The 17177-nt window shown below is 54.4% G+C and overlaps 2 protein-coding genes across 3 annotated transcripts; one reads left to right on the top strand and one right to left on the bottom strand.

Moving 5' to 3' along the window:
- Positions 1–72: 72 nt before the first annotated feature.
- On the top strand, positions 73–1914 carry Tmem147 (transmembrane protein 147). Its single transcript, XM_057757344.1, has 7 exons — positions 73–274; positions 347–416; positions 911–970; positions 1056–1192; positions 1329–1413; positions 1516–1637; positions 1719–1914. Exons 1-7 carry the CDS (start codon positions 198–200, stop codon positions 1840–1842), a joined length of 675 nt encoding a protein of 224 aa, XP_057613327.1. The 5' UTR covers positions 73–197; the 3' UTR covers positions 1843–1914.
- A 2390-nt stretch (positions 1915–4304) lies between these two features.
- Atp4a (ATPase H+/K+ transporting subunit alpha) lies at positions 4305–16578 on the bottom strand. 2 transcript variants are annotated; one of them, XM_057756520.1, is made up of 22 exons: positions 16567–16578; positions 16316–16456; positions 16145–16204; positions 15428–15631; positions 14350–14463; positions 13787–14039; positions 13354–13622; positions 12677–12875; positions 12237–12346; positions 12019–12153; positions 11510–11702; positions 10228–10403; positions 9280–9416; positions 9048–9198; positions 8787–8955; positions 8542–8696; positions 7026–7149; positions 6569–6714; positions 5326–5459; positions 4875–4976; positions 4691–4782; positions 4305–4508 (listed from the first exon to the last, which is right to left on the bottom strand). In XM_057756520.1, exons 1-22 carry the CDS (start codon positions 16576–16578, stop codon positions 4480–4482), a joined length of 3105 nt encoding a protein of 1034 aa, XP_057612503.1. In that variant the 3' UTR covers positions 4305–4479. The 2 variants fall into 2 exon arrangements, with proteins under 2 accessions (XP_057612503.1, XP_057612510.1); XM_057756527.1 differs by having other exon boundaries at positions 9075–9198.
- Between the last annotated feature and the right edge of the window lie 599 nt (positions 16579–17177).

Below are 17177 nucleotides of genomic sequence, written 5' to 3'. Positions count from 1 at the left end.
CCCGCAGTGGGGCGGGAGGTGGGTGCTCTGACGTCACGGCGCGCGCCGTGCCAGGCCGACTACAATTCCCATAAGGCCGCGCGCGGGCCACGACAATTAGGTGGCGCCAGGCCCGGGTGCCGGCAAGGCCGAGACCCCTGCCCGGAGGAGACGCCGCCTGGCGAGTCCCGCGCTGGCGGGTCCGGGCGGCCGGCGTCATGACCTTATTCCACTTCGGGAACTGCTTCGCCCTCGCCTACTTTCCGTATTTCATCACGTATAAGTGCAGCGGCCTGTGAGTGCAGGGCGGGCGCGGGGCGGAGAGGGTGCGGGTCCCGGGCCGACCCCTCACCGCCCGCTTCTTCAGGTCTGAGTACAACGCCTTCTGGAAATGCGTCCAGGCCGGAGTCACCTACCTGTTTGTGCAGCTATGCAAGGTGAGGGACTCCGGGACTCCACGTGTTTGGCCTCCAGGCATTCCAGACCTCAGGGACCCGGCTCTGCTGTTTGTCGCCCTCCATGGGACTACCCTCGAGACAACGCTAAGGGACTGTGCCCGAATACCTTATAAGAGATGGAGCCCAGGGGAGTCCTTGATGTAACTTTTTCTTAGCTCTTTTGGTAAAATTGAGAAAACCTCAAGTGTTGGCTAAGCGATATTTCACCCACAGGGTGTCGCATGGTGCTGCTTACGCTATGCTACGCATGCATTCACTCTGGCTTTTCTAGACTTCAGATTCCCCTGTGAACTTACAGACTTCGTGGAAACCAGGCATCTGCTCTCTGTCTCCCCCACTTTGTGATCGTGCCAATTATACCCGGAATGACCCCAGAACCCAACGTCCTGCCCTCCTCTTGCACTTACTTTCCACAACATCCGCGTGGTTTTAGCGCCTTCACCTTCAGGTGACCTTTCACTTTCTGTTCTCAGATGCTGTTCTTGGCCACTTTCTTCCCCACCTGGGAAGGTGGCATCTATGACTTCATTGGGGTGAGTTGATCACGGAAGGGACAGGGAGTGGAGGAGTGGATTCACCTGGCCCCTGTGTTTACTCAAGCCCCTACCTGACCCACAGGAATTCATGAAGGCCAGTGTGGATGTGGCCGACCTGATAGGCCTAAACCTTGTCATGTCCCGGAATGCAGGCAAGGGGGAATACAAGATCATGGTTGCTGCCCTGGGCTGGGCCACCGCTGAGCTCATTATGTCCCGGTGTGTGGAGCAACCTGGAACCCAGACTTCTGGGAAAGGGCACCTGGGTCCCAGAGGGATACCGGAGGGTGGGGATCAGAGTCTGGGTGTTGGGGGGGTCGGGGTACTGGAGACTCCCTCCCTTTGCCTTCCTCAGCTGCATCCCTCTCTGGGTGGGAGCCCGAGGCATTGAATTTGACTGGAAATACATCCAGATGAGCATCGACTCCAACATCAGTCTGGTATGCAGTCTTGTCCCCCCCCCATCCCATTTTCATGCTGCTAACCGTACTTCTCCCCGAAACTCGGCCCCAGCTTCTCACTTCCTTCCCTCCTCCCTGCAGGTCCACTACATTGTTGCATCAGCTCAGGTCTGGATGATAACCCGCTATGACCTGTACCACACCTTCCGGCCTGCCGTCCTCCTCCTGATGTTCCTTAGTGTCTACAAGGCCTTCGTCATGGAGTGAGCTGGATGGGGTTTGAGGCTGGGTTCAAATGGGGGGGTGTGTTCTCTTTCCTTTCCTCATTATGATTTTCCCCACAGGACCTTCGTCCATCTCTTCTCTTTGGGCAGCTGGACAGCCCTGCTGGCCCGGGCCGTGGTGACGGGACTACTGGCCCTCAGCACCCTGGCCCTGTATGTTGCTGTTGTTAATGTACACTCCTAGCTTGGTGGCCCGGGTGTTGGCATACCTTTCCGCTGCCTCTCTCCAGATTTTAGTGAAGTAAACAGTGTTTGGAAAGTTTTTTGTGCATTCATTTCTGTCTCAGAAATCAATGCTAGAACTATGTCACTTGGGTCCCACAGAGCCTGTCTGGTTTCCACAAGCTGGCCAGTCCTCCTGGTTTCCCCATGGGAGCCTGGAAGCTTGATAATTGAATAAGCTAAGGAACGGGTGCTCTAGAGTTCAAGAGGGAATTTGGGGTAGAGGCAAATTCCTCTTCTCCTTATATCTTGGCATGAGCCCTCTTCCACACGGAGCCTTCCCTGGGCTGGCTGCCTCCAACACTCAGCCTGTGCTTCCCCCTCTGATCCATCCACTGTGTGACAGCACAGGGGTGGGGGCAGGGGTTGATCTGAAACCTGTCTAACTAGGTCACCATCCTCAGCTTATAGCTCTCCGTGTTGCCTCATTGTACAGCTGACAGTAGCCTGTGCCATTGCCCTTGATATATCTGGAGCTGCTCCCTGAGATGATTTCCCTAGTCAGATCCCTATCATCATTCAAGCCACAAGGCCACTGTGAAGAGTTCCTTGATTCTGAGCTTCTCCATGCTTTGACTCAGTTCTGCAGCCTTAATCCTGGCCTAAGTCTGTTAAGGTGGAACTTGGGGTCAGCTATCGCTAAATAACGCTTGAGCCCACCATCCTGACTACTGTCCTAGATGCTAACTCCACCACAGTAGCCATGTCCTTCCTTGGTCTTCCCAGTGTCCTCACCCTCCTACCGCAGGGGGAGTAGGACATTCCCCATCCCACTATCACTGGGCTCTGAACTGCGTGTTGTTTCACCTTAGACATCGGAAAGGCCAATTCCTTTAAGCTCTGTGTGACAATCTGTTCATAGAAGGCACATTTTTCCATCACATGGACCCCCTTCCCCTCCCCTTCTCCCACCCTTCCTCAGTGCCCTGAATATCACCCCATAGCTTTGTGTACTGAGAGTAAAGAATGTCCTTGACTTTGCACGGACAGAAAGTAGATGGGGTGAACACTGGACACACATTGGGATCACTTTCTCATGCACCTCTATCTTGTGGTCTGCCTGTCCCATCGTGGAGATGACAGAACTAACCAGATCCCTAATGGAGAAACCGGGGCTGTGGTTAGCGTTCTGGTTGGAAAGCAGGGTTTATTGGGACGCAGAAACTACCTTACCCAGCCTGTAGGTAGGGGGTGCTCGAGGGAGGGTGTATCAGCTGAGTTCTAAAGGACCCGTTAGGACAAGCAGAAAAGGACTTGTTGAGTTGGATGTTAAGGGCTAGGGTAGGGGTGATGACCTTGGCTTCTGGGACACACCAGACTGTTTGGCTCCAGATCAGCTGGGCTTGAGACACAGTCTAGTAGCAGGGGCCAGAGCTGATGGATGACAGTGATGTTGGCCAGGGCATGGGTTGGTTTGGGGTTTTGGAAGTTGTCCATCGTAGTGGTCGAACCAGAAGACCTAGGTGGAAGAGTCCCTCAGCAGGGATGAACTAGAAGTGAGGTGCCGACAGTGTTGATTGGTTGGTTAAAGGTAGAGGTCACAGGTAAGGGGCAAGAGCCCAGGACACCACTCGTTTGGGGCTCTACGGCTCCCAAGAGCCTTCCACCCTTCCTAGGGAGAAGACTGCACAGCAAATGGGGAGAGGTTGGAGAGTCATGTAGACACCAGTGTGGGTTACCTCAGGAGAGGCTGGAGACAGATGTGGGCATAACAGGAGAAACTGAAGTCCTCAGGGTGTGGGGATGGGGTAGTGGTAGACAATAGGGAGGAAAGACAAGCAGAGATTCCCAGGAAGAGGGCTGGGGTGTTCCCAGCAGCTGGAGAAGTTGGCTCTTCAGGAGCAGGGGTTTGTGGGAGAATCTCCATGATTTGATGAGGACATCAGGGTACAGGCACCAGCACATGAAATCAGAGAAGACCCTGGGGACTGTGGCAAGAGGCTGCTTGCTGTGGAAGTCTGAGTCCCTGTGCCAAGAAGCTGGAGAAGGGGGTGTTACTGAGAATACCCCATCTAGGGCCCACGGGTAATGGTGGTCATACTCTGGATGGTACCTCAGGTCGTTATCCCAGCTTGTCTTTAAATTGCTACCTTACACAAAGAAATGGGAAGTAATTTCCTTAAGGAATCTGCTGGAATCCCTACTCCACTTGAGGTTCTGCCCTAGGCCCTACAGATGCTGCAGCCCTGAACGTTAGTCCCTAGGTGGCATGTTTGTGAGAAGTTGAGGGTACTGGGAAACATGTAAGACTGCACAATTGGTGTGGTATGTGGTTTATTACTGTCCAGCAGAACATGAGGGGTGTGTAACAGAGCCCCTAGGCTACCTTCTGTCCAGATGGAGTCCTGGGGATGGACATACCTCCACGGGATCTGCCAACTGCTTGGTCTAGCCCCTCCCACCTCAGAGGACTTGTCTGGGGTGCAGCTGCTTCAAAACGGTATGGAACTTTGGGGTGAAAGGCAGTAGCCCCTCCAAGGGGTGTGCGGGCTGCAGAAGTGGGTACAGCCAGGGCTGGGAATCCGCTGCAAAGATGTTTTGATTGTCCCGTAAGTCCCCCCCCATCACACCGCTAGTAGGTGGAGAGACGGCCGTCCCTCTAGTAGTAGAGTTCCTGGTCCCACCAGCCTGGAGGAGACGGAAGGAAGGCAACTCAGTCTGGGTTCCCCAAGCGAGAGCAAGGCTCTAAGCAGTAATGGTTTGATTCAGAGGGTCAAAGACTTGAAGTCATATGTTAAAGGTCAGGGGGCAAAGGGCTGCTCTAAAAACCATTCAGTTCTCCCTCCCAGGCCCCTAGGCTCCACACTCACTCCCTGGGCAACAGCGAACTCCAAGTTTCCGGATCTCATCATAGACAAAGATGAGGAGGCCGAAGGGCATGGGGACCAGCCACCACTGAAACCTGAAGGACGGGCGAGGATGGCAGGATCAAGGCCATGCCCAAGTCCGGGTCCCACATCCCCATCCCTTTACCAACACCTCACAGGTCCTCACCGGATGGGCATGAAGTTGAAGATGTTGGGCATCCCCGGGCAGTAGCACAGGAAGGAGCCGATGCAGACCTGGAACACGATGGCAATCACCAGGATCCTGTTCCTGTGGGGGAGGAAGGACTCAGGCTGGCAGGCTGGGGACAGACACAGACCAGCCATCTGAAGTTGGGAAATAGGAGGAACTTAGGGAGGCTGGACATCACAGTAGCAGGAAGATACCCTAAACCTGTGACTCTGGTGGCTGTCCTTAGGAACAGGAGCTGGTGCTCTTGACCTCAGCCCTTAGCCGAGATATGGAAGGACCCCAATGCCGGCCACTGGCCAGCAGAGAAGGACGTATTTCCACAGTTTGCACCCAGCTCACTGCATCTGGTGCTGGCATTTGCTGGTTGGGAACTGGTAGGATCTGGGACTGAGAACTGGAGGGTGGAGCTGGGGCCAGCTGGGGACACCTGAAGAAGCCCTGCTGGAAAGCAGAGAGGCGACGTGTCTTGCGGATGAGGACATCAGCGATCTGGCACATCTCGATGCTGATGAAGAACACGGTGTAACAGGTGTACTGCTGGTACAGACGCTGACCAAATGTCTGTAGGACAGAAAGGGACAGAGGCAGCCTGAGCCTGGGTGAAGATCTCTGCCACCTGCTGGGCACTGAGACCTCCTGACCTCCCTTCTCTAGCATCACAGGCTGGGCTGCAGGTGCCCAGCATCTAGAGGGGCTTGGGTAGCTCTGCCCGAACTGATAGATGAACCACAGGGTTTTTCCTGAATACCAAGGAAGGAGCCCAGGAAGGGGAATCAGAGGATCTTGGAGAAAGGTGACAGGAGCCAAGGAGGTGGCAGAGAGCAGGACATGAGCGATAGAGAATGCCTGCCCCACATGGGAGCAGCGGCTGTATATGCTGTTTCTTCAGCAACACTCGTGCATGCGTGCGAGTGTGTGTGTGTGTGTGTGCACGTGTGTGTGCACGTGTGTGTCAGTACCTAGCCCTGACTGGCCTGAAACTCACAGAGATCCACCACTCATCTTAATAGTGGAGGAGTAAGCTGAGCTTCAAGTAGCCAGGGTGATATCTCTTTCCAGTAAAACAGCCAAATGGCAGGCATCAGACTCCCTAGGAGGCCCCACTCCCAGAGTTTCTGACCATAGGCCTGAGGTGGGGCCTGAGAATTTACATTTCAAATGAGTTCCTAGATGATGTGAATTCTGCTAGAACAGACTGGGAAGGGAGGCACAGACAGGCCACACAGCTTGTAGGGTCGATGCAGTACAGTGAACCTAGGCTAGCCCGAGATTGCATTCATAACTGTGGCAGTGGCCATGAGGAATTTCTTGCTAAGTAACATGTTACTCTCCAAGACAAACTAAACACATCTGGCTACTGCTGGCATCACGGCCCTTTAAGCCTTCAATGAAATAAGTGCCACACACCAGAACTCTGTGTGAATGACGTTACCAGGAAAATGACCGAAGACCAGTTGAACCTGAGATATTGAGGTCTATCGGTGCAGCAAAAGGGCTCTATCGGGAGCCTCAGAAGCAGAAGACAGAGCCGAGGATAGGGAGGGAAAGACTCCGCTCCACAGTAACCACAGAAGGGGTGGGTGCCAGGCACTCCTCTAGCTGAACTGTTCCAACAAAGGTATATGGCACTAGGTAGGAGGAAGTGGGAAGGGAAGGCAGGCAGAGCTCACCCATTCCTGGCCATAGCTGTCCTGAAGATCTTGTAGGTGGTGGTCCTCCCACTGTGGCCGCAGTCCCACACACAACAGAGGGAACCAGCCCTCCTGGGCCATGGCGGTGAAGTAATCAGCAAAGCCCGCAAATGACTGGATGGCACCTGGGGAAGGTGAGACAGGGAGTGTGAGAACAAAGATGGAGACAGACACAAAAGACAAACACACACAGAGCAGGGTCACGGGACTCAAAATATAAGAAACACACAGAAACAAAATACAGACAGAAACAGAGAGAACCCCAAAAGACCAAGGAACTGACCCCGCGACAGCAAGGTTAATGTTATACACTAGGACCAGAGAGGCCACCTCGAATAGATTGGGACATGGACCAACCCAGCCCCAGAAGCCCAGCCGGGAAGCCCATGGCAGGTGAACAGTGGCTGGGGATCACGGCCTTGGCCACAGAGCTTACCAATCTGGAAATAGGAGTAAGCAGCCAGGGGTTCATTGACCAAGCGGTCACGCCTGGGGTTCCGTGGACGCAAGTGCATGATGTCACTCTCGGCCTTCTCATATGCCAGGGACACCGATGGGAACTAGCCAGGAGCAGAAGGAAGAGGTGGAGGATAGCCTGGGCCACTGACTCCTCTCACGCACACACACCAGGAAAGAACAGGAGAGAGGTCCTGCAGACACCACACAGCCACACCTGCCCAACAACCAGGGCCACTTGGCATGTCTGGGTCACACGCATCCTAATGTCCATCTCCATGCAAATGTCTGTCTTTTGTTGTTTTGTTTAAGACAAGGTTTCATGTAGCTCAGGCTGGACCCAGACTCACTATTAGCTGAGGCTGGCCTTGAACTACTATTCTTCCTACCTTCTCCCACATGTCCCAAGTGCTAGGATTACAGGTGTGCATAAGCACACTTGGCAAAGGTCTGCTTTAATCCCACTAGCCTTTGCTTTCTGGCTGGCCCCTCTTCTCCCTTTCCCTCTTCCTCCTCTTTTCTGTATTTTTGTTCTCCAGTGCTTGTGGTATTCTTTTTCCTGATATAATGCCTTTCTTTTCCCTTCTCTCTCTCTTGCCCCTCACCCACCTTTCTCTCTAAGGGTTTGCTATGTAACCCAGGCTGACTGTGAACTCACTATGTAGCCAAGGACAGCCTCGAACTCATGGTTCTCCAGCCTCTGCTTCCCAAGTGCTAGGGTAACAGGCATGGGCAATAATTCCAGACTTTGATTCCCCCCCCACTGCACACACACACTCACATGCACTGTCTCCTCCCCACTCCTGTCTCTGATGTGTGAAGGGACAGTCACTGCCGGGATGGCAGCAGAATGGACTGATCAGGTGCACAGGCCCAAGGGAACAGATCCCAGCTGGGGCCACTTAGGAGCTGATAGACCTGGGGCAAGCTACTCAGCTTGTCTGTGCCTCAATCAGATGATCAGCAAGATGGGGAAAATCACAAGAAAGCCTGTCCTGAGGGCAGTGATGAGGACATTAAGTCAATTAGTGTGCATTCAGCCAGACTGTACCCTGGGAGGTATTGAACACACCCTTCAAAAGGGGCCCCACATCTGCTGCCTTCAGGGACTCATCACAAGGAGGTCTGCTGTGGGAGGTCTGTTAACCCTTTGTGGCTAGACACCTATGTCTTTTAACATCTCTATTTACTTTTGGTTTTTGTTTGGCTAGCAGCGTCTCAATATGTAGTTCGGCTGGCCTCAAACTTGATATCCTCCTGCCCCTGCCTCTTGTGTACTAGGATTACAGGAATGTATCTGTGTGTCTGAGTGTCTGTGAGTCTTCCGTATCCATGGCTCTCTCCTGTCTACCCTACCTGTCAACCTCGGTGTCTATTTCTGGATGTCTGTTGACTTAAAAATGTTCATGGTGATCTTGGTCCATCCTGTCCATCCATGAGTGTATGTCTGGGGACACAATGGGGTGGGGGACCCCAGTATCAGACTGGAGACTCACGATATCTGTGCAGAGCTCTATGAAGAGGATGGTGATGCAGCCAAGGGGTAGGGGCACGCTAACAGTGATATAGATGAGGTAGGGCGTCAGTTCTGGAATGTTCTTGGTCAGTGTATAGGCGATGGATTTCTTTAGGTTGTCGAAGATCAGTCGGCCTGTAGGGGCAGAACGGGTACCTCAACCTCCTCCCAGCTAGCTTCCTCTTGAGCCCTCGTGGCCTGCCCCCTCCCTAGCATGGCACGGACCCTGCTCCACGCCTGTCACAATGGAAGCAAAGTTGTCGTCCAGCAAGATCATGTCAGCAGCATTTTTGGCAGCATCTGAACCAGCGATACCCATGGCTACACCAATGTCAGCTTTCTTCAGAGCTGGGGAGTCATTCACACCGTCTCCTGTTACAGCCACAATGGCACCCTAGGGCAGTGGGTCAGGTGAGTAGGAGATCAAAAAGACACCAGCCTGTGGCCAGGCTGGCCCACCTGCCACCCTCCTCAGCAGGGTCTCACCAGTCGCTGACAGCTCTCCACAATGACCAGCTTCTGCTGGGGACTAGTGCGAGCAAAGACCATCTCAGGGTGGGTGCGCAGGGCCTCCACCAGCTCAGATGGGTCCATGTCCTTTAGCTGCATGCCATTGATCACACAGGCCCGGGCATCCCTGCAGGAGGGAGCGAGTCTCACTAGGGTCTCAGGGTAGGGGTGCAAGGGAGAAGCACAGGGACAGCTGACGAGGGCTTACTTCCTATTAACCTGGTCCACGGGCATGCGGAGGCGGGCAGCAATGTCTTCCACTGTCTCACTGCCTTCTGAGATGATGCCCACACTGGCTGCGATGGCCTTGGCTGTGATGGGATGGTCACCGGTCACCATGATCACCTGTGGGAAGACCAGCACACCCTTTACCTCTTCAGATCAGCGCAGGGTCCCTCTGCTGACACAATCATTAGGCAAGCATGACTGCCTGCTGTGCCTAGGGCAAAAGAGACAACTCTCTCTGTCATCATACTTTGACATTCTAGGGCAGGAGACAGAAAGGACAAGATACAGGAGTGGACACAATAAGAGGGGGGAAATAAGCTCACTGAGGGAAGTAGTGGCTTAACTGTGCGCAAAGACCTCACTGAGGAGGTGACATGAGCAGAGACCCAAACATGAAAGAGTTGGCCACACGGAGATGTGTAAGCAGAGCATCTCTGGCAGAAGGAATAGCCAGGTGCGAAGGTCATGAAGCAAGACCATGCCCAAGTTGATGGAGATACACCATCCTAGAGAGTGCTAAAACCCAGGTAGACGGCTAAGCGGCTCTTCTCAGGCAGGTGACTAAAGTGAGGTCTGTGGCCAAGACTGAGCAAGCCCAAATATTGCTGATCAAGACATTCTATCCCCCAGCCACCAAAGCCGGTTTGGGGATGAACATGTGGCCCAACTGAACAGGAGAGGAGGGAGCTGTAAGTGGGATTGTCTCCTCTGCACACTCACACTGAAGCGCTGCCTGAGATTAAAGCAGAAGAGACTCAAAGGGAACTAGGACAGGAGAAGGGCAGCTTCCTGACTACACTGAGCTCCTGGATACAGCTATGCATGAAGCTTCCTTCCCCGGGACTTCTGTATCATGAACCAGTAGCGTTTAATTCGCAGTGGTTACAGGTGAGCGTCTGTCATCTGTCCTCGTCCCCAGCTAGCATACCCGGATGCCTGCCGTGCGGCACTTGAGCACAGCATCAGGGACGGTGGCCCGAGGAGGGTCAATCATGGAGACGAGTCCCGCAAAGCAGAGGCCACTGCTTGGAAAGTTCATGGCCTCCACATCGAAGGCATAGCCAGGTGGGTAGTCCTTCTCATTCAGGTAGAGCTGGCAGAAACCTGGCCAGGAAAATGGGAATGAGAGGAGTCTGGGCGAATAGATGGTGTGCTAGCAGAGCCAACAGAGACAGGAGGCTTGTGAAATAACAGGACCTCACAGCACCCGTGGATGCTGGATCCTGAGTCCATCCTCACTCGTGAAATAACGGGACCTCACACCACCCGTGGATGCTGGATCCTCACTCACCATATGAGGTGCACTCCCACCCTGCTTATGAGGAGACTAGGGTACAGAGCTAGGCATGGCCTGTAATCCCAGCACTCAGGAGGTAGAGGAGGAAGATCAGAAGTTCCAGGACAACCTGAGCTATATTAGATTGTAGGAAGGAAGGAAGGAAGGAAGGAAGGAAGGAAGGAAGGAAGGAAGGAAGGAAGGAAGGAAGGAAGGAAGGCTGAGAGAGAAAACATTTCTTTCAAAGTAAAGTGAAAGGCAGAACTGAACCATGGGTCTGTGCCTTCCAGAGTTTCCAGGGGTTAGGAAAGTTTAAAGGGAAACAGTAAAATTGGAGGGGGTCACAGGTAAGGACATAGGAGGGACATGGTAGCCCACACCTTTGATCCTGCACTGGAGAAGCAGAAGCAGACGGATCTCTAAGTTGGAGGCCAGCCTGGTCTACAGAGTGAGTTCTGGACAGCCAGGCTGCATAGTGAGGCTGGCTCAGAAAACAGAACATGGGCCTGGGGAAGGTCCAGCATGGAGACACGGACTGGGAAAGATCAAAAAGTCAAGAGGACACAGGACCATAGATGAAGCAAGGGCTGGAAAAAGAGGGGGCACTAGCAAGGTAAGTATGGGGGTGTTCAGGGTGAAGACCTAAGAGTGTCAGGTTAGGGGGTCAGGATTGACACAGGGAAGGGAAATCAAGGGTGAGGCTGAGGCAGACTAGACCCTGGGCCAGAGATGAGGAAGGTTATGGCCAGCAAGCCTAGCACGCACAAGGGCACAAGGCCGCACAAGGGTACAAGGCCGTGGGATCCACCCGCAGGATCACACGAAAACGACAACAAAAAACAAAAGGTCAGGTCCGGGCCAGGCAGTTTGGAGGGGTCTGTGCCACACCTCTCGACACACTGTCCCGCCCAGAGCAGCCCAGAGCATCTCTCACCAAGGACACGTTCGCCTAGACCTCCCAGGCTGAGATAGGCCGTTTGGAAAGCCTCACGCCATTGCTCATCTAGAGGCAGCTCCTGGCCTTTGATGAGGATGGAGCTGCAGCGCTCCAGCACACGCTCGGGGGCGCCCTTCATCACCAGCAAGTGCCGGGTGTCCCGCGGATCCTCGAGCGTGTGGATGGACAGCTGTGGGCAGAAGGAGAGGCGGAGCTGCGGGGCTGCACCGGACTTGTCGGGGAGGGAATCAACGGGTGTGGGCATGGATAAGGGGCGTGGTCACACGAGGAGGTGGGCCTGAGGGTGCAGGGTCCTGCCTAAAGCAGAGACGCTCCACTGTCTAGGAGGCATGGGTGGGGCTTGATTGGACGGGGCTAGTGTGGGCGTGGTCCAACTGAATATGGGCGGGGTCATAAACATGGACTTGAGTCTAAAGAGACAGACTAATAGGTCCGCCTTCACTGTGGCGTGGCCTGTCGTGGACCCGACTCAGTGAGCGGCGCACCTGGAATTTGTTGGTGGAGTTGAAGGGGATCTCGCAAACTTTGGGGAAGCGGTCCCGGTAGCCCATGGCGTTGCCCAGTGTCAGCTCCGAGAACTTGAGCAGCGCTGTCTCAGAGGCGTCTCCGATCACGATGCGCTAGGAGCAGGGTCCAGTGTCAGGGTCAGAGCCGGCGTCATCAGGCTCCAGAGAGCACCCTCTGGAATCCCCCGGTCTCTCACCTTGGGCACCGGCACGGCGTCCTGGCCGGACTTGAAGGCGGCGCGGTTGCACAGGGTGAGCACGCGGCACAGCGCCCGCCATGTCTCCGAGGACTGGTCGAACGTCTGCCCTGGAGACCAGACAGAGAGGCTGGGACCTCAAGGGAGTGGATCTTCCAGACCAAAGCAGAGCCCTTCCCACTGCTTTCAGGCCGCCTCTGCTTTTGGGTCCCCTCCCCAGGCATGGATAGTATCCCACTTCCTCTTCAAATCTCAAGACAGAGCTTTCTCCAAACACCATACAGAGCCTCCAGGAGACCAGATTCCCTTCACAGACCTGCTGAACTCCCTCAGAGGACCCTGGACCTGACACCTCTCGTTAATGCAAAGCCTGCCCCAGGCTCCCAGTCAGACCACCAATCTGCATCCGGTCCTGGCGCCTTCCCCTCCCACCCCCACACCTGACTGATCTTCCGTGGTGTCCGCCGTGTGGATATGGTTGTCAAACCATAGATGGGACACCGTCATGCGGTTCTGAGTGAGAGTTCCCGTCTTGTCTGAGCAGATGACTGACGTGGAACCCAGGGTTTCCACCGCTTCTAGGTTTTTGACCACGCAGTTTTTACTGGCCAGCCGCTTGGCTGTCAGTGACAGGCAGACCTGCGGACAGATGAGGAACATAAGGCATGGCCAGGTCCTGCCGCCAGCCCTACCTCTCCTTCCTGTACTCCACCTTGCTACACTTTGAGTGCAGCATTCCTTGAGCCAAAAACCAAAACAGGTTTGTTCTTCCCTCCAAGCCCTTTGCAACCCATGCCTTCCCCAATATCACTGGATACTCTCTGTGCTCTCTCCCAGCTCACAATGGCACTGTGGAGATGAGAAAACGAACTTCTGAGCCTCCCTCCTCTAGGTGGGTCTGGGCTGCGGCTGGCTAACTCCAGGGATCTCATGCTATGGTGTGTGCTGAAGGCCAGCCCAGAGGAGCCTAGTAGATGCTTACTGAGTGGATAGGTGATGTTGGGTGGGGAGGAGAATGGATGGAGGGACAGGAAAGAGGGGGATGGGTTGAAGTCTGGTGGGATGATTGAACAAGCAGCTCTCCGCTCCCTTACCTCCTTCTGTCTCCCCTACTCACTGTGACGGTAGCCAGCAGCCCTTCAGGCACATAGGCTACCACAATGGCCATAAAGAAGACCATGGCCCGAAGGAAGGTGTAGCCGATACACATGGCCACCACAAAGAATGTGGCACCAAAGAGAATGGCCAGGCCCGCAATGATGTCCACAAAATGTTCAATCTCGATCGCAATAGGCGTCTTCTCATTCTCCACGCCCGAAGCCAGCGATGCGATGCGGCCAATGATGGTGCGGTCGCCTGTGCTCACCACCAGGCCCTGCGCTGTGCCTGCAGGGGCAACAAGAGGGGAGCTCAGGGTGGGGTGGGCAGCATCAGGAAAGTACTCTGTGGTGGGGAGGCGTGTGACATGTGTCACGGAAGACAGAAAAGGGGCTGTTGGGGGTGTGTGGAGGCTGTGTGGCTTCAGGACAAAACTGCAATGTTTCACAGACCCTCCAGACACATCGTAGAGAAGAAGGCGATGTTGCGGGTCTCCAGGGGACTCTCATGTGTACACTCAGGTGAGCGGGTCTGCGGTTCAGACTCTCCAGTGAGAGAGGAGTTGTCCACCTTGCAGCCCTGGGCCGACAGAATGCGGATGTCTGCTGGGACACGGTCTCCGCCTTTCATCTCCACAAGATCGCCCACCACAAGCTGATCCGCATTGATCTGGAACTTGTCCCCGTCTCGTATCACAGTGGCTTGCTGTGGGGTAAGGGTGGCAATAGAAGTTGCTTACTGTTGTCTACGGCCTTAAACGTGCCTGATCTCTTCTGATCTCGGAAGCTAAGCAGGGTCAGGCCTGGTTAGTACTTGGATGGGAGAAGTTTCTTACTGTCATGGAGTCATGGGAGGTGAAAATTGAGGAAAGCTGAGGCACTAGCTAGGGAAATGGAAGCCATAAATAAGGACAGATTGGGGCTGGTGGGGCTGGGCCCCCTGGAGAAGGCAGGAGATGCTGGGGTGGCTTGGAGACCAGAATCGGAAGAGAGAGGTGGCCAGCTGGAGGACCCACCTGGGGCACGAGATTCTTAAAGCTGGCGATGATATTTGTGCTCTTGAACTCCTGGTAGTAGCCGAAACAGCCAGTGACTACCACCACAGCGATGAGCGCCAGCGCCAGGTACAGCTGCAGAGTGAGACACACAAAGGTTTTATGTACAGGAGTGAAAAGCCCCTTCCTCAAGGCCACTGTCACTCTTTCCGAGTCCCCTGGTGTTTTGAGGAGTTTCCTCCCTCTACCAGGAAGCCTCATGTGCTATTCCTGCAACCCAAGCTCCTGTCCCCATTTTCTATAAATGCAAATTCACTTGCCTTGCATCTTCAGCGTCTTGTGTCCATGTCCCTAAACCATAGTCCCTGGCTCCTGATCTCCCACGTCCACATATGGTCCTTGTTCCATGTTTCTTGGTCTACTCCTGCCTCCCCTAAGTCCTGCATCCACCATGTCTTCTCATGTTTCTTTGTCCCGCGTTTCATATTGTTTCCCTAATCCATATGCCACCCTGTGCCCTTGTGCCCACTGGTCCCTATGTCATCGTGTGTCCTCCATTCCTGTGTCTGTGCTGCAGATCTAGGCCATGATTGGTATCTCCATGTCCCAAATGCCAAGTCTGTACCTCTGAGTATCAATGCCATGTCACTTGACCTTATGACTTTTCAAGTCCGTGTCCGGTGTCACACATGTCACCCCATGTCCTCTATCTGTCCCTGACACATATCCAATGCCCTATTTACATCTCCATTTCCTCTACCAATGTTTTCATATATACTGCTGTGTCTCTCTGTGGTGTGTCTGGTGTTTAGTGTCCCATGTCCCATGTCCTTGGTCTGTCTTATATCCTCGTTTCCTCTTCCTAGCAGGTTCATATCTTAAATTTTCCAGTTCCATTTCCTACCTATGTTCCACCACCCAAGAGTCATCCTCCATGTCCCTTGTAGCCTGTGTTGCCCTCCATCCAGGTCTCAGAATTGCATCTTAATGTTCCCGTATCCTCATTTTACAGCCCATCTGTTGTGAGTTCTGGGCTCAGTGTCACAGTCTCCTAGGTCTCACTGTGCCCCATGCTGGCCCTGATGCACCCTCCACTCACGTTATCATCTGTGGTCAGGTCACCCTCACTGGCCTGGATGGCAAAGGCAATGAGGCAGATGGCAGCAGCCACCCACATGAGGCACTGCAGACCGCCTGCCAGCTGCCGGGCAAACTTCACATACTCAGGGGTGCCGCGAGGGGGCCGGAGCGCGTTGGGCCCATCCCTCAGCAGCAGCTCGGCTGCCAGGCTTGCAGTCAGGCCCTGGGGACAGGCAGGTGTGGTCATGGTGGAGGCCACAAGGTCTCGCCTTCACCCTGTCTCTTTTCCCTCTCCTCCTCTCTTGTCTCCTTCTCTCTTCTTTCTCCTCTTTTCCCCCTTTCCTCTCTCTCTCCATCTTTCCCTCCCTCTCCCCCTTCCTCTGTTTCTCTACATAGGTCTCTCTTCACCTCTTCACCATGTGTCTCTCCTCTTTCTTTCTCTCTCCTCTGAATCTCCCCCTTCCTCTTCATCTATTCCCACCTCCCAGCGTACACTTGCGCACACATACACATGCACACACATGTGTATGCCCATGTGCACATGCACGCACACGCACGCACACGCGTGAGCACGCACACACACACGCACACTGCTCTCGGGTGTCCTCACCTTGCTCTCTCCCTGCACACACACACACACACACACACATGCACACATTGCTCTCGGGTGTCCTTCTCACCTTGTTCTCTCCCTGTCCATCTTTCCCCTCACTATACCCACCCACTCCTAGCTCACCTTGGTGGCACTGGTCCGGTACTTCTGCTCCAGCTCAGACACCGACAGCTGATGGTCATTCTGGGGGATGGAACAGGACCCTCACTGTCTGGCTGTCACAGCCCCGCCCTGCCCACTGCCTAGCTCCCAGTCCCCGCCTCGATCCTGCCAGGCTCCAGCCCCCATGCTCACCATCTCCATCTCCTTCTTCATGTTCTCCAGCTTCTCCTTCTTCTTACCTCCCCCACCACCTGCCTTCTTCTTGCTCATCTTGGCGGTCTTGTCCCCACCAGGGCCAGAACCCAGTTCCACTGAGTACAGTTCATAGTTCTCCTGGGGATGAAATGGAGCAAAGGAGGTATCAGAGGCCGCACTTCTGCACACACGCACATGCACACACAGACGCCGACACACATGCCAAACACTCCCCAGGTGCCACTCACTGCCTTCCCCATGGTGCCTGGTGCTCTGCCCTCTTTGGTCTCTAGAATCTAGGGTCTAGACCAGGCTTGATATACCCAGGGAGGTGGGGGTGGAGCAGAACCAGCTGACTACAACTGATTATGAGGCTCCTTGGGGTAACCTTCAGGCTTGGGCAGCTCAAACATTTTCTACTGAGCTGTCCCAACTTGCCCAACCCTATGGCCACCTGTCACTCAGATCAGTCAGACATCAACAAGAAGAGGAGCAAACACTAGGTGCTCACTTCGTGCCAGCAATGTGTTGAGGGCTTTCACATTCCCGTCATTTAACCTTCCAGAAACCCTTTGATGTGAGGAATACCCATTACTGGTGGGGAAACTGAGGCACAGAGAGGTCAAGCCACTTGCACAACCCTAGTCTAGGACATGGTCGAGTCAGGAGCAGGCAGATCACCTGCAGAGTGTCCTCTCGTGAGCCCTAAAGCGTGTGCACGGTCACCCGTAACATCATATCTTAGCTCTCGTTCTCACCGTGAGGAGACAGGGAACAGGCCTGTGGGACTTCAGCTGGGTCCCACTGCATACACAACCTCTAGCTGCTGCCCACAGCTCCCAACCATTCCCCTGTCCCC

Source organism: Chionomys nivalis, chromosome 2 (assembly GCF_950005125.1).
Source record: "Chionomys nivalis chromosome 2, mChiNiv1.1, whole genome shotgun sequence".
NCBI lineage: Eukaryota > Metazoa > Chordata > Mammalia > Rodentia > Cricetidae > Chionomys > Chionomys nivalis.
The sequence above is the reverse complement of the archived record's forward strand: the minus strand, read 5'-3'. Positions and strand labels throughout refer to the sequence as shown.